Source organism: Diadema antillarum, unplaced genomic scaffold, assembly GCF_040938485.1.
Source record: "Diadema antillarum isolate AM-2024a unplaced genomic scaffold, OU_Dant_1.0 seq00000269_RagTag, whole genome shotgun sequence".
In the NCBI taxonomy this organism is placed as follows: Eukaryota; Metazoa; Echinodermata; class Echinoidea; order Diadematoida; family Diadematidae; genus Diadema; species Diadema antillarum.
Genome location: NW_027271305.1, coordinates 260,882 through 278,802, shown reverse-complemented (window position 1 = coordinate 278,802; position 17,921 = coordinate 260,882). Strand labels below are relative to the sequence as shown.

Below are 17,921 nucleotides of genomic sequence, written 5' to 3'. Positions count from 1 at the left end.
TTTCTCCGAAATAGGACACTATTTTGGGGACGGTTACACTTACAGGCCCTACAGCGCCTTTCTGTCGGACGGGCACCAATGCAACAAAATGGCAATCCTTTAAACACGTTAAAGGCTACTAGATAATGCGCGAGGCTATATAGGTACTGGGAGATGCTACTGACGCAAGAAATATCATCCCCGCCCAACAAGCGTCGTCCCCAAACGGTAAGCAACCTACGGAGTCCCTGTGCACATACATCGTCTTGCCTCCTCTCTTCTTACCCCATTATCCCCTCCCCACCGCTACCCCCCCCCCCCCCCCCCCCCCCCCCCCCCCCCCCCCCCCGCTCCTCGGCAAATACATCCTTCTTACTCCATCTTTCCCCATCAAATAGCGACTGCTTTGTCATATTGGCTTGTCTTGCGCACAGAAGAAGAAATCAATATACTACGGACATGGGCTCGGCGCATGGAATTATGCTAATTGCCCGGCTTTTACATCACGCATACATTTTCGGTTATAGCGCCACCCGCGGCTCGAGGGATCTCTCACGCATTCGCACGTCACGAGGAGGCAATAATGACTATGAAAAACAATGTAAAAAATGAATAATTAACTAGACGTGATTTACCCGCTTGTTTTTTGTGGTAACATCGCCATCGCGTCTAACTCTGTAGCACTTTTGCCCATACTGCTTGGAGGAAAAAAATAGGACATGCCTGCAGAGCGTGGAGAAAGTATATTATACACCGTACATAAAGTCGCGATATTTTTCTTTTCACGTCTTAGGCTATTTCTAGAGTCATCCAGGTACGCAGACGTCAGTGTGACGTCATCGGAGAGGGGCACGCGAACGGAGAGCGAGGAGCGAACCTAAATGTAAACATGCTGCCCGTTTCGAAATTGCATCTTTCTTCGTTACATAGCCAACCATTTTTTTGAGCATCCATAGTACGTCGACGGGTTATGCCGAGCTGCAAATGCCTTCCTGCCTTTCTTGTCTCGTCGAGATGAAAGCCATGATATCTCTCTTCTACCCGGTGCTACACAAAGGGAAAATATCTTGGAAAATGTAAGTTTCCGGCTTTTTTATCCGTCGCCGGAAAGCTGATTTGGACGTAAAATACGACGCGCGTGAGTTTTTCCGCGTGTGTGTCTGCGAGTGATGATACGAGAGCGAGCATTTTTTTTTCTCTCTTCGTGAGGTCTGTGTGTGTGTGAGAGTGTGTATGCGTGTGCGTTTTCCTGTGGATAGATTGGAGTAAGTGTGCGTGTGTGTATGTGTGTGTGTGCGAGCATGATCATAATATATGGGGATAAGAGTAGATGCTCGTACCAGCTGCTACCGTCTGATAACCCGGCCTTTGTTGGGGCCGTTCTTTGTCTTTTTATCGGCCTTTGAATCCCGTTTTTCGTTATCCTGGTCCGGCACGCGACTGCCACACGAACGTAGGGAGGGCTGGGGACAGGACGTAATGGGGGAACTAGCCGGTCCGGTCGGAGCTGGATTACTACAAGAGAAGGTGGATATCTCGTGAAAGACTCGGTGAGAAATTCGTGTTTTATACTTAAGGCGTGCGTAAATGTGTGTACGATTGCGTCTGTTCCATTATACCATTGAATAAAAAGAACCGGACAGAATGCACACCAGTGGCAATGCGTAGGAATTAACATTATTATAGTAGAAGGGACTCAACAGATACTATAAATACCGGCATATTGGTAGTTATCGTATACTATTTTATTATCCACTCAAGTGTGTGTGCGTGCGTTTTTGTTTGTTTGTTGTTGATTTGTGTGTGGTTTTTTTTTTTAAGGGGAGAAAAACAGTCAGATGAATAGAATTGAGTTGCAGCGTTTTACCGAATATGCCACCAGTGCACATAAAATGCATTATAATGTGTGCTGCTGGTCAATAATGCGCTGGTGTATGGAGGCATACATGACTATGTCCCATATGTAGGCCTACTAATGACACTGAACTCGACGCATGACACACATGGTGTATTTCTGTGGAGATGTATAACTACATTATTGTGTTCTGGTAATGCAAAAGTTGTCAATGATGACGATGTTTACTATGATGATGATTACGTTGTTGATGTTGATGGTGAAGGAGATGATGATAAAGACGATATGACATCATCTGTATTCTAATTTTCGTTGGCAGTATCATAATCACTATTATAATCACATCATGTCCACTATCGAACTCCACTTTTTACCAAAGAGGTACATTGTACCTTAAAAAAAAAAGAAAGCGGTAAACACCGAATGTAGACAGACACGGCTTATCATTTACAGACTGGCATTTTCAAGGTATATGATTGTGATAACTTTTATATTGGTTTTGTAATCATATCACTCAGTATAAAGAGTTAACATGTAAATTGATGTTTCGTAATTCTATATCTATGAACAATAATCAGTTGGTTTGCTTAGTCATATATTTGCAGGTACTTGTAGCATGCCAACTACTAACACGGCAACCCTGATCTTAGGGACAATTCTAAGATCAATCAGTCATCAGAAGTCAGTAACTGTTTCACTAACCCATTTGGGAACAATATCTGCACCCATCTTGTCACGTTCTAGAATGCATCCCGAATGTCTATGATATGTATCCGTCTCAAATATATCTGATCTGAATCTGTCCCAACTTTGGTTTCATTGTTTGGCCCGATTATAGTTCCCCTGTAAATGAAACAGGGCCCACATTCACGATGCGTCGTTTGATAGTCACACTGATCCCTCACTTACGTGCACTTTGTCTCTCAAAACCCATTTCAAAGAAGCCAGTATATACCACATTGTAGAATGTCATCATATCGTCCATAGATTATAATTTCTAGATATACCAACATAAACATTGGGCCCAATGCTTCGCACTTTCCCATAATTTGTGCTTGACCTCGAAAAGTTATTCCGTGATTATTTTCACATGTTCGACAGTCATGGTATTCGTGATGATTTACGAAAGAAATAGGATTCAGTGTTCATTGCAAAAGAACAATCATTAACCAGAAATCAACTGGAATATAGGCCTAACCAAAATATTGATTCATTCATTATGTGTAAGTTACTCATTTTTTTTACTCAACAATTGCGACTTGCCATCATCTTTTCTGATTACACGTCAATATTTCTGTATACAATTATTGAGGGGGGAAAAGCGTGGGTTGATCATGAATCGTTGAGATCTTAAAATGCGATGCAAATTAGTTTTGATGATTATCTCCCAAATATGCTGAGAGCATCCCCTAGGATGAAGATCTCCGTGGACCCTCCCTTGTAAATCCCTAGTCAAATGCCTGTGAAATTGAGACAAAGGTCAAACATTAGCCAACGTTATCCCAGCTGTCATTGTCCATAATGGTCCCATCATAATAGTCGCGATCTCCGATATCTAATGAGGTTGTGGCGATTTTTCTTGCTCGTAGTTTCTTTCGCTTATACAGTAGTCTGTTTTCAGCAGTCCGTTGATATTTTTGCTGAGAACAGTTTGTTTTCCACAAAGTCATTTATGTATTCTGCAATTCTATATTTCATACTGATTTTGCCAGCACCGTACATAGCATTGTTATTCATATACCCAATGATATGTATGAACTTGTTGTTAGCCTCTTTCTGTTTGCTGTTTTCATCGTACACCAGTCATCACGTACGGTCTTATGATACGCTATACCTAGTATCCCCCCCCCCTTTCCGCGGAGTAAAATATCGCAGGCACGCGACACACATTTTGATCACTACAAGAACTAGGAATGTTTTTACTCGCGTGTCGTGACCATATAAAGGTGCGGATCGGAGAGACGGTTCTCCGTTTCTCCTGATGTTGTCCTTGCCCCTGCCGAGTACGAGATGTGCATAGTTTGTCCTATACAAAGCGTTACGGGTTTTTGGAGATCGGTTAGCAATCTTTGTGAGCACAAAGACCGCAATATATGGAAGTCCACACCGAACACAGCTTGCAGAACACACCACACACAAAAGAACAGGAGCGGACAACCAATTTTGTATACTGGTACTGTCCTGTGAATACTAAAGCGCTATTCATGCCGACGGCTCTGTTTTGGCGTTGCTTTGATTATTTTTATTGGCACCAAACAATATCCCATGCCCTTTAAATCAAACTTGGTAAAGTACAATGCGTTCACCCTATTGTATACTTGAATGCTTGGTCGTAGACCAGAATCAAAATGCTCATTTGATTATGATAGTACTTAGCATTGTTACAGTTTTCTGTATCTGAATTTTGGCTCAAACTACAAAAAGACACTGCCAAATTAACCTATAGACATGATTTTCTTTTGTGACTGTCGACTGCCAAAATTTCAAAAGGATTTATAGGGTTTGTCTTCTTTTACACGCCGCTTTTACCCTACGACGGTATTGATAATGTTCTAAATGGTTTGACTTTTCCCCCACTTGCCTCCCTTACTTTGGCGTCCGTAATTACTGGCGAAATGTCAACTTGTATTAAAAAGGAGTTAAGCGCGTTTCACAATATGCGGGTAATGATTAGTTCCAGCCCAAGTCGAAAGACCTGGATGTTAGCCACTAATGGCTGTTCAAACAAAGGCCGGTTTCTTTTGTTCTTGGACGTCGGGCAAAATTCGCGTTGACACGGAGGCCCTGGTGCGCTCGTTCCGGCGTTTCGCGACGCAACACGTTCGCTTCTTGCCACTCTAAAAGCATTCGCTGTACGTTATGAAAGCATCACGTTGCGGTGTGAACAAGCCACAAGGGCAGTCTCACGACCGACTGTGCAGGGAGCATCCATGGCGCCTTCTGGCCGTGCGAAATACATGTACCATGACTGTGTAGCGCCATCTCGTGTCAGAAAAATAATCAATTGAAACAATGATCGTTTTGGTTGTTGCTGTTTGTATCGTACTCTACAACAACCCATAACGATATCATTATTCTGGATCGCTGTTAGGCAAAAAAGAAGTTTGTAGAGAATTCAGCGAAAATTTTATTTGTTGTCGTTGTTGTTGTAATTTTTGTTTTGCTGTTAACCTCTTCTGAATTAACTCCTAATAATCACACGAGAACGCTGAAATAGCTATCTTTAATGATTAAAAATTCTAATTCTTCTTCTGATATTTGGTATTTTGTCAATTGAAAATCCTCACAATGAGGCGCGACATGCATTTTCATTCGGAGGCATGGGCAAACTGATTCATGAACATCATTTGCGAGTTGAGTGATCTCTCAACGCGTTATGCTGTATTTTCCTGTAGCTCAAAGCTTTGCACGCGCCTGGCCATACCACCCTATACATTTTACACGTTGTAATGGCCTTATGATACACGTTGTACTAGTCGATTTGCTCGACAGTAATAAGATATAGTGTATTAGACATGCGACATACACGTGAACTACAAGTGACTACGTGTTTGCTAAGGTCGCAGGGACATTGGACACGCAACGTGACCTATATCAATTCTCCATTATATAACTGCAGCGTATAGGATCTTGATAATAGATGCAATCATACGAGTGATCAGCGGCATTACTTCCTTTATAATTTCACAAAAATATTACACACATATTATAGTCACTCACATTGCATTTTATTTTGATACAAAAGTTTTCTGCTATGGCCGTTTTGAAAATTCCAACTCATAGAAGTAAGCTGGTAATGATGTAACGAAAAAAAAAAAGGTTTGTATAGCGAATGCATACTGTTAAGTGTAAGCATGCATTCGTTGTGGGTCACACACTTTCTATTTAAGTAGACAACCAAGAATGTGATGTGAATATGATTCATTTATCGTCCTACAGCCATTTAAGGAATATTTCCACATACTACATAGCATTAATGCAAAGTCATAGGGCGAGTGACATGTAATCATGTCTGTCTTTTTTTAAATTGAATTAGATGGTTTGATTACACTGCTTTGCTGCTATGCTCGAACATCACAAGCTATAGGTTGACGATTGTGGACACGATATTCGCTAGTGTTGCAGTTGACTTCAAGATTGAGCCAATCAGTAACTGGGTTTGGTGTTCAGCCGACAGTCCAGTCACTCGTCTACTGAAACTGCTTTACGCAGCCAAGAAATTAACAGCGATTTTATGAGGGATTATGTATCCAGTCTGCGTGTGTCTGTGTGTGCTCAGGCGTGTGCATGATGTGAGTATGTGAGTCCACACGTGCATTTAATGTGTGTCACTGTCGATCACAGTATGACCTACAGTTTCATGATGATAGTAAAAGTAATGTGTATTATTAGTGAAACATACTTGTCATGCTATTTCGCTGTCTCTGATCAGTCTAAGTTTGAAAATATATTTTCCAAAGCAACAATCTTCGTACAAGAGACGGGACGGTGTGAACTCCATTTCCCCCATTCGCCTTTATACAGTGTAAAAGTAGTTGTAAGCGTTTAAAGTTACTGCAGCTGTGTCACATTTGGATTTGGATGTATTGTACAATATATTTGCAAACATAATTATCTTATGGCGTTGCATGATCATGTGTTATTGTAACTGAATGTTCTGAAATCGATAGCAAATGTTAATTGGAACTAAACTTCTGTTACTACACCTACATGTAAGTGGATCGGCCAAGATCATTACAACGGCTTTCTTAAATAAATGACTGTGTGAATGCCACCTTGATAAAAAAAAAAAAGTTAACCCGCCAGCGCATGAACTTTGGAGACACGAGTTTTAGATCTAAATCACGTCACCACTTGAACTTGCGATGTGTAAAAAAATGTGTTTCTTTATCTCGGTGGCTCATATGACCTATATCTTCTATAATTTAATTGTCACAAATTCATGGTTGTCTTGACCAGTGCAAAATTGTGTGATGTACACTGTTTCCTTTAGTGAGCAGAATAAGAAACACCGACGATCTCTCTCAAACCGTACAAAACATCGTCACACTTTAACGTCAGTAACAATTCAAGCACCAGGGAACTGCTCATCGCCAGTTAGAAGCCCCAATTGTACATTATCATGTCAGTTCTACATCTTGATATTATCTTTCATGTCCCCTTGCCCCCTTTTCGTTCTTTTTTCCCACCAGACGACGGTTTGACAACATCGTGCGGGCAGAATCAGCATTAATGGAGAAACACGATCCAGCGAATGAGCCTTCGTCGGCCTAGCCTCTCTGACGGACGGACGAGCGGTAGTGGTGCGTTCTACTTTCAGCGGGTCTCAGCTCAGAAAATTTTGCAGCTACCAGCAAGAATTGAGAGCCACAAGTATTCTGTCCTGTTGTTAAAGCGCCGCATTCATCGTGGGAGGGAAAGAACTACGAGAGACGAATCGCCGCACCAAACAACACTTGTCATCAGTCTCTGTATGTACCACAGTTCCTATACGCATGAGGAAAGTGGATAATCGTCGAATAAGGCAATATTCGAGTTCGTTGGGAACGGAAAACGTCAGCACCACCGCCTGTATAAGCCAGTACTGATATCGTCTCTTTCGCATCTAAAGTGGCCGCAAATTGGTATCCCTTTACAAGCCACTCTCTTTTCTTTACCCCTTCCCCATTCCCTCTCTTTGTCGCCAACTCTCAGTCTTTGGGCATCCCTCTCTGTTTATCTCTGCCATTTTCTTTATGGTCTCGCGCTCATCAATAATTGAAAATTCGCTCGAATTGACAGCCTCCGTGAAGCGTGAGATGAACTTTACAGCGTTTTGATTCGCCGAAATCGACTTGAGTGCAAATTAATTTCCACGCATCGCCGACACGTGAACAAATTATATTGTGTCTGACCCGAGACGGACAACGCCGTGGGACACGAGAGTGGACGCGTGCACCGACACGGAACTCGTCTTTGCCGTGACTCTAAGTGCAATATAATTGCGACGTTGGTGTTCGTTTCGACATCCAGCCGGCACGCTGACCGTGGGAAGATCCTCGTCGTCACTGACAGATCGTCCAATTAGCTGGCAAACACATCGCCCATAACAACCGCTGTGTGACAGAGGCGTGACTACGTGACGTCGACATCAAGTTCGAAATACGGACGTAATAGTTTGTGAAGACGAGGGAAATTTGAATTGAATATCACCAGGACTTGATCGTTTTGTGCGATTTCGAAATGTTGGAATAAATCCATATTGGTGCCAACATCTAAGGGTTTTTGCACTGCCCAGAGCATATCGAATTATTTGAACCTTCAGCTTTTTCTTTTCTTCCTGCTGTTAGAGATCATGACTGTTTTCTAGCGAATTGATTGTTAGGAGTTCAAAGATGGGGAGTTCGAATAGCAAGCAGAGTTCGGAATCACCACGATACAGCGTCCCGAAAAAGACGCTGAAATCGTTTCCTTGGAAGTCGCTACAGCGCCGACAATGCAGTGTGAACGCGTCGACCATGACCCACTCCCCACCCTCCTCGTCCGCCCCGTCGTCACCTTCGCGCACGTCTTCGACGAACTCGGAACCCCCGTCACCCTCGCGGGCGACCGAGTGTCCGCGCAACACCGGCGGCCAGATCCGCATCGTGATCGACCTGGCACGTTCCTACCACCTCAGTACCCACGAACGTTCGAACATTCGATGGCACACGTCATGCCAGTTCGCCCCCTTCGACGACTCTCGCCTGGTCACGTGTGTTGGCGTGGCCAGCGACGTCACGGGACGACGCATCGACCTCAGCTCGACGTTGTATCAACGGGATGACGTCGTCCATGTCTGGAGCCTCGACGGCGCGAAAAATAGTAAGTAGTCAACCTGTTTCCTTATCAAAATACGCTAATTACCTGTAGTTAACGTGGATAATGAGTACCAGTAGTTCTGCACCTATTATGATGGTGTTCAGAACAATCATTTGAATTGAATTGAACGCTGTATGCATGTCTTTGCAAATTTTTGTGTTATTGTGAGAAAACATTATTTTGTACATACTCTTCGAATTCATGTCAAATGATTGTCTATGATTTAATTTATCCTGTAAAATGCATCATGCAAATGTAAATCACGAACTGAAGCTACATTTCGTATTTTCGTTTACATTTTTGCTGATAACATTGCAAATCACATGACTGCTATAGTGTAATACGTTCTTTTGTGACTTTAATCGGTTTCCACTATATGAACAGCAAGAGCCGAAACATACTGTCCTTACAACTTCAACAATAATGTAAACGCATACTAATTAATGAATACGCAGGCACAGACTTATATAAATCACAGCAAGAATGATGCATGTGTATATGTGCATGTGTACCGTATCGGCATAATGACGTATTTGTTCATTCTTTAATAAATTAGAAATGATGCCACTTTGTCGTAAAACTACAACGTTATACCTACAACATTGTATTTCAAAGACACCCTCCACAAACTATGTAATTTCATCTGAAAACGATAAGTTATGGACTACCAGAAGATTCCTCACCTATTCACACCTGGCCAACTTTTATTTGGTGAATAAATCCTATAATGTTTACAAAATTTCTGCTGCAGAATACAGAATACAAAATAATTTATTCTTAAAGTACACTCTGTAACGACCATGTATTTGCTTCTTCTTCATAAGAACCCATTACGTGCGCATATCTCGTAGCGCGAAGTGTAAATCTTCAGCCATTATTGTATTTAGGTACAAATCAAATTATGTCTTGAGTTAAACCCTTTGGTTTCCATTAAGGGTCACTGATAACAATGTGATGTAATTACCCTCTAAATCTGCGGACATTGAATTGTACCACTAATCCATTGGATACGATTGGACGTTAAGCCGTTGTTCATTAAAGAAAAAACACTGACTTTTGCGTCTTAACAACGCGAACATGCTACCCTACATGGCAAGCGACGTGCATTATGTTGGACTGTAAACAGTATAGTGATGATATCGAGCTTTACATCTGCGACGCGAACGCCAAGACGGCACAGTCTCCAGGGTTAACAATGGAAACAGCTGCTTCGCACATGTGCAGAACACCATTATCAGTCTAATAGCGTCGTCTTTAACGTTCGCGTTGCAGATATAAAGTTCGCTAATGTCAATTATGACGGCAATTTATGACATTATCCATTTTTCTTGAAGTGTGAAACCTTTAATCTGTGTTTGATTATGTTACTTGCAGAGTGCTACTCGGTAAGAAAACGTCACAATGACAAAGTAGCCGCCCATTGCAGGATGATGGGCGACGGAAGATTCATCTGCTACGCCGAAGGCAACCGTCTGGTGTTCAGAAGCAGCTCCAACCCAAAGCACTTCTTTCTGCGGGACACGCTCTTTCAGCCGGGCGGCGTCTTCAAGTATTGCGCGGTGTCCTCCAACGACTCGTACGCAGCGGCCATCGTGCAGCTCAAAGGCGTCTACAAGCTCTACGTGTTCTCCACTGATTTCTTCCTGCCTTTTTACGGGCAGGCGTGCCACGAGATGTACCCCGCGTTCCTCAGTGACTGTTGCAACAGCGGAAAGGACAGCGTGGAGTGTCGCTTCACCCCAGACGGGGATTTCATCGCTGTCAGCTCGTCGAAGGGTTCGCTCTTCCTAGTGCGCCGACAGAACCTGTCACTCTTCCGCGGAGTGTTTCCCCGCCTGGACTCGCAGGGTAAGTCCGTGGCACTGTCGGGTGTAGGGGCGTACGCCTTCCACCCGCTGTTTGCGCACCACCTCATCACGTGCTGCACCACGCAGCAGCGTTTGACGACCTACAACCTGAACACCAACTCTTGTACGCTCAACGAGCCGTTGGTCGAGGACATCGGCACCCCCGACCGACTAAGCTACAACAGCGAGGGGACCATGATCGCCGTGGCAGGATCCAAGTCGCGAATCGCGGTCTTCTACTCGGACACGGCACAGGTGCTGGCCACTCTGGACACGAACATCGACTGTACTCACTGTGCCTTGCAGATCCGCAACCCCGTGCCCGGCTACCGGCCCCACATCACAGACCTCTCCTTCTCGCACGACACGTCCCACATCGCTGGCTCCTCGGACGACGGCCTGGTCCGCGTCTGGGAGCTCCCGCCCACCATGGACCTGCAGAGGATGTGTAGGCTGGCCATCTTGCGGCAGGTTCCCGCTCACAAGGTGGCCATGTTGCCGCTGCCGCCGCTACTTAAATCCTACATCATCGGCAATCCTCGCTAACAGGGTGATCGTTGACACACACGCGCTGAAACATTCCTGCTTCAAGGATAAGATAGACATGTAAACATGCCGGAGCTACAATCTCGTAGACATATGCACTTTCACATAATCAACACATTACAGAGACATAAACACACACGTAACACGCACACACACACACACACACACATTTATCATCACACATCAAACAGAGACACACTCTGGATAAAGGTGGCGGCTGGAACTCTACCTGCAATGAAGAGCACATTCTCCCTCTAAAACTGATCACATGAGGACAGGAGGGACGTGCAAGTATCCCAGATGTTATTTCACCCATTTCTTTCATTTTCTTGCTCGACGAGTGTGTCAAAAGACCCTTTGAGATTCCGCGAAGTATTAAACTAATATTGGACATCAGTGTTTCTCGAGACGAGTCTAAAACTCTTCTTCGAATATGCCTTGAAAATGCCCAGTGTACTTCTCTCGACAGAAACTTTGACGGATTTTTCCTTCTTCTACACTGTAAACAGAGGACGCCAAAAACAGGACATTTTTTATTACACCACGCCTCTGGATTTAAACTTGATGTTCTTTACCTCTCTCACTTTGTGCAATATAATCGCGGACGACCTGGTTTTGCGAAGAGACGACTAACGGCTACGACAGCTGGGGACAAGACTAGCACCCTGCACTGATCTGCAGAGCTATGAGGGTAAGACTTGGAGAGCAGGTGATGATGTTATCACAGAAACATACATTTTTTCCCCATAAATATGACGACTATAAACTACAATGTCCCGCCCAAATTGCAGTCACAGGTACTGATAATCTAACCCAGTCGATGTACATCAAGTGTCATAATATCATAATTACTTCGAATGCAGTAAAAATCCTTTAAGTTATCATGTGCATCATAGAAAAAATCTCATAATGTTCGAATCTATCAAAACGAATACATAAACAAAAACATGTTGACAGAGTGAAGACAACAAGCATACCTATCAGTTATGCTAGAGTGAAGCTCTGGAAAGACTATCATCCAGAATCAAGTTTTCACCGAGATAAGTTTACAAGCGTGTGAACATAGGATTAAGTAAAGGTGAAATAAGCACGTATAGGTCTACTTCCCAAACTTGTCACCCCTCCTCATCAGATGGCCGAGGTACGACAAACGAGGGTTTTCGTCACACAGATTCTTCGCATCGCTCATGGTTATTGTGTCTCATTGAATAAAGAATTCCTCTCACATTGAAGCAGCTCGGATATACGAACATTACTCCAAATGTAAAAGAAAATGCATATATTTGTAGACCCTTGTCTACATGTTCTGTAACCATTAATACATTTTTAATGGTTAATTTACTGCGAAATTGTCAATCATAAACAGTTCAGGTGTCTTTTGAGGGCATTCTGCAGAAAGGCCGGTAAAGTGTGCTACTCAGAGCTGTATACCCAAGATGTGTGACTTAATCAATCAAACCCAAAGTGCAATACGTAATTGACATGGCGTCGACCCTCGTTTCCAGAATGTACGTGTGTGTATACGTAGCCAATAAATTAATCATTGAAATAAGTCTTTTCCGGGAACAAAGACACCAACAACACAGCACAGTTTCTCGGAACGTAAAGCCATGTCGCGAGAACTAAAATCCTAACCTTGAAATATGTTGATGTCATTAGATTAATTGATCTCCCATAAACTTATACATTATGTCACATATTATTGATGTAGGCCATTTAATCTAAAATGTACCAACACGGATTTGGAAATTTGGGACTACCAATTGTAGGTTTGTCCTCTCTTTGCCCTCTAAAAATTCAGCGATTCTTTTCTCCGTTAAATCCGAAATCAGTGAGTCCCAATAACATCATCTTTAAAGAGAAACGAAGCATAAAACTTTGCTAACTTTCGGTAGTTACACAGGGATGCCACGAGAAGGGTAATCTCAACGTTAAATCCTTGATGTCCAACGGTTTAGTGATATTTAGGGATTCACAGTTACGATGTTTTGCTAATCGCTTTGCCACCTGTTCGGAAGCGAACATTACGGTGTCGAAATCATGATCGCATCACGGGATTTCCTTGTCGCCTCCCAATCGCGTTGTGAAACGCCACAGCAAACAAAATGGTCGATGAACCTCCATTTATAAAAATGTGATGATCAACATTCGGGAGTAAGCGTTATAGTCTACAGTCAACAAAACTGAATATCGTCATTATCATGTTTACTATTACGTTTATTATAGACAAACGCAGCATCATGGGGCCGAAGCTCATTAAAAAAAAAAAAAAAACGTATCAAGAGGGGCGTATCAGTCAAGGGTCTGATACGCTGCATGGGATTGATAACCGATCATCACTGAAGAAGAGAAAACTAAATGATGATCGTTCATCTATAGCAGGCTAAAACATTTATGAAGCTGTTGGTGTACTCTTGACTTCGACGAAATAGTAGTTGACAAAACGTACTATAAAAGACTGTTGGAAGTGTAGGTGTTAACTTACTTCTCTGGTCATCGTAAACCCACTGATGAACCCCGCAAATGGCATGCAGTGGCAAATGGTGATTAATTAAATTCTCTTATTGCCGATGGCAATTATACTACAGAGGATGACAATGGAATTTAAAATACAAGTTGTGGATTTTAGAGAGGCTTTGTTTATGCGTCTTACTCATGATATTAATAATTGCAATCGACCTGCAATATCAACCTGTTTTGGTCATTTGAATCGCATGCCCACGAAGACCGACATGCAGTTCATGAAGACAATAGTTGAATGTCCAGTGAAGACTGACAACGCGTACGATAGTACAGTACACAGTAGTTAATGCAGGCCAGAAGTGTTGCACTGTGAGTGTAATGTTGAATTCAAAATGATTGACTAAAACCGCCAGCCACATAAAAATGTATTGATTACTAGCCTCGTTATGAAAGCTCCATTGTTACCATGGTTGCACGCTGCTGCGTACGGCTTGGAGTATAACGAGTACAAACGTGTCCTTCTTACTTTTGACGGACGTGCGCCACGTTGCGGGGTTCATCTTTTTGTCGGTTTAGAGCCGTGATATCTTTGATGTGACATAGAACTTTTTAGATTGCTGAGACTGTACCTAGCTGTGACAATCATGACTGTATTAATGACGTTCAATGGGCAAGTATTATATGATGTAAAAATGTGTCTAGCAGGTCGTACACACATTGTCAGTGATTGGTTAGAATTCGGCGGGCCTGAGTCTCTCTGACCAATGGGAAGTCGAATTCACCGCGCGTATTTCTCTCATGAAGAACACGTAAACCAGCGCAAAAATGTTCAATTCACATCCTCTTTAGATGAAGGCTGCATCGAGAGGAGGGCCTTGCAAATTCGATCAAATTCTTCGAAGAAGAATTACGATCATGGTGATGTGATGTAATGTCTTTAGATATGAACGTAACGTTTCGAATGCAATATTCGCATGAAAACTTAACTGAATGTTATCTAATCTACGTGCATCATTTCAAGAACTCTTTTGAGCAGGAGAGATCGGAGAAAATGCTCTTTCATGACACAAGCAATTCAAATGCAAAACCTCGTGGCCAGCCATCACCATGTTCGCTCGTCAACCAATGAGCGCGCCGGATGTGATTGTACCTGACAATGTTTGTGCAACCTGTCTGTTTACATGACTTGTATTTATGATGTCTTGACGACTATGTGCAATTACAATCTTTGATTTATGTTTTATCGTTTATGTTAGCGGCTACTAGCATCATTGAGCAATACGTTCCATGTGTTGTGATGATCGTAGAATAATTGTTGTACATGAAATTACAAACTGAATCTGTTCCAATGATCTGTGTCGCAACGAAAATACGGAATAGCAAAAACACAGTCTCGTGTAGGGACCGTATACTGATTAGTAGCTCTGTAGGTATAGCACAGACTCCAATTTATGAAATGTTCTAGCGATATTTCCCGTTGTTCTGTAATGTAAGTTCTTTTGTTTTGTTTTAGATTTGAGTATAGACTATCGAGTAGTAGGCTACCTATCGACTTTTGCCATGCGGGCTATGTGCAATTATCATTTCGGCCGTGCCATACACGTTTATGATATATATTTTGTTATCCGAAACGGTCATGTCTTTGAATCAGCCAATCCTTTTCAGCAAACTTAGTTCTCACTCGTGAACATTTTGCTTTAATCTGTTTATAAGTTCTCTTCATGTTATATAGCAATGTCATGAAATATTTTAAGGGCTCATCCCTGTCATACAAGTATTTTGTATCTGCACAGTTCCCCGTCTCGTATGATGTAGAATAATTATAGACATTCTATTCAGGAACAGGATCTGTATCTATAACTTTGCAATGTGTGATTGGTGCCGTAACCATGACGAGATGATAAGTCAACATCAAAGATAAAGACAACAATAGTAACAATAATGATGAGTGAATAATAATGATGATAATAAGTATATTGAAATAGATGTTTAAAAAACGAAGACTAAATCTTTAAGTCAGTTCGCAAGGGCTCAAGCACAAGGCACGACTTCTTTGCGCAATATATCGACATTTCCACAGAAATCAGTCCGTTTCGATCTTTTTCCTCTTTTTAATTATACGACAATCGAGATTTAGGTCGTATGGACCTTCCCCACGTTCTACCTTTAGTCTATTCCGAACCGGTCGATAAATTAATCATCTTCTCGCGCATGCTCAGTATATACCATCATTATTTACTATACATGAGAGTTCTTCGTCGGCAGCTCTTTCTGTGTCTTCTGAATCATAAATTTTGTCTGTGATCCGGCTTCAGGCGCATATCCAGTTTAAGTTAGAACTACAGACAACTGCACGGACCGATCAAGGTTTTGTTCTCCGACGGAAAGAAATATTTTAGCATGAATTATGCTGTGTAATTAAAGAGACAGATTAGTGAAATCTAGTGCGAAATCCGACGAATGTTGCCAATTTGGTGACCTCCTTTATTTCGGTCAGTCATTTTATGATGACCTTCAATGGCCATTTCGCACAATGGCTGTCGTGATCACGTGGTTGTGACGTTGCTCGCGGAATACCTTGTTTGTTTGACTATTTTTTTTTCTTATGTTAACCGGTAAAATGTCCATGGTCTATCTTCTTCTCCTTCTTCTTCTTCTTCTTCTTGACCCTGCTAATGATGTATTAAGATTATCATATTCTTTAACATTTTTTTTTTCAAAGACACAAAGTTAGTTTCTTTGTAAGAATCGAAGATATTAGTTTTATTAAGTCATATTCGCAATTTGTTAAGTCATATCTGCAAAACGAAGCGATAATTTTACAAACAAGTGATTATAGACAGACACGTGGCCAAGATGGTTGTATTCAGAGCCTGATAAGGCGCCATTCATTATGCGACCATTTCATTCATAATTATCTGTGCTAATCTGAAGTTACGGTTTCACCGGGGTCATTAAGTCACCCTATATACGTAGTGATTCATCCTTTAAACGCAGGCATACCAACACATCAACAATGTGTCAAATTCTTATGTGCGTGCATGCACAACGGTCACAGTGTAATAAAATATGGTTGCGATGTATAAGTGTATGCATGGCCTGGTGAGATGTTGATTTTCGTGCAAGTATAATCTTGCCAGAGATGAGTTATTTGCGGTCGGATAGGGCATTGCAGCGATAAGCAGGACTCGTCATGGATCATAATGGCATCTCAGGACTGTGCTTATATGCGGGCCCTTAATATAGCTGTGTATAGCATTTCTTAGAATATCACCTTATCGTTTTGATCCGGGTTTGTGCAATCAAAATGAATAGTATAGGTACCCGCATAACGCACACTTCCTTATCATGCATTCCCAATGCTGTCTCAGCTGAAAAAGTTTTATTGTTACCTTTCATCCTCTTGTTCCTCCTCCTCCTCCTCTTCCTCTTTCGTCTTTTCCAGCTTTCTCGCTCTTCATCTCCTCATCTTCCTCCTCCTCCTCCACTTATTATTCTACCCTTTCTTCTCCATTTTTTTCTTCTCCATCTTCTTCAAGTTCGTGACCTGAACGGTAGCTTGTGCTAAATTACTCTACAAATCCATTCTCAGCCTTATTTTGTTTTGTTTTCTACAGAGAGAATATTAGGGTGAAAGGGAACGTCTGCACCCTATATACGCAACCAGCGACCGTATGTGTGAGCTGGTACAATGTAGGTGTCGGGATTAGCCCCAAATGGGGTCTGGGAATGCATTGTCATGGTAACACATGTTGGAAGGTGTGCGCGGGAACCGAGTTGTGTGGCCGACGATTCGCGGGAACAGGGTTCTGATGTGTTGTGTTGTGTCAAGGCTCCCGTCTCTCGTGTAGACCCACGGCGTTAATCGTGGTTCAGGTGTCCACAGGGATCCCCCTCTCTTTGTTAGTTGTTGAAGCTTTCCACCGCCAGACGATTTGAGCCGTCGCGCTCCCAATCAACGAACATAGCACCCATCCCTTCAGGTAAAAACTGAACGTCAATTTCAACCAGTGAAAAACAAGAGGAGAGGGTTGGATTAACATTTTGATCCCGAAATCCAGCATTCAGATATCAAGGATTATTCCAGTGTCTTTTATCAACCCAGTACCTTGTACAATGATTAGCTGAAATCTAGTTACCGTGTCAATCAAGGGCCCATTACCGTAATATTTGCATATACTTAACATTAAGAAAAAGGGATCGACAAAAGCCTTTCTGTTCGCTAGATTACAGACATCCCTACGGTCGTATAACGTAATTTCTTTAGCATTTCCATGTCGCTTTAATTTTGCTCTATACATGTCGCTGATTTGAGTAAAATTCAATCAGATGTTATAGATGACATTTTTTTTTTCTCGTTCGTGCAAGGGTCGTATATGATAGTCATTTTG

The 17,921-nt window shown here is 42.3% G+C and overlaps 1 protein-coding gene across 1 annotated transcript; it reads left to right on the top strand.

Annotated features, from left to right (window-relative positions):
- The first annotated feature begins 1,421 nt into the window (after positions 1-1,421).
- On the top strand, positions 1,422-12,536 carry LOC139729907 (uncharacterized). Its single transcript, XM_071640826.1, has 3 exons — positions 1,422-1,529; positions 7,027-8,677; positions 10,049-12,536. The coding sequence occupies exons 2-3, from the start codon at positions 8,209-8,211 to the stop codon at positions 11,065-11,067; spliced, it is 1,488 nt and encodes a 495-aa protein (XP_071496927.1). The 5' UTR covers positions 1,422-1,529; positions 7,027-8,208; the 3' UTR covers positions 11,068-12,536.
- Positions 12,537-17,921: the final 5,385 nt, after the last annotated feature.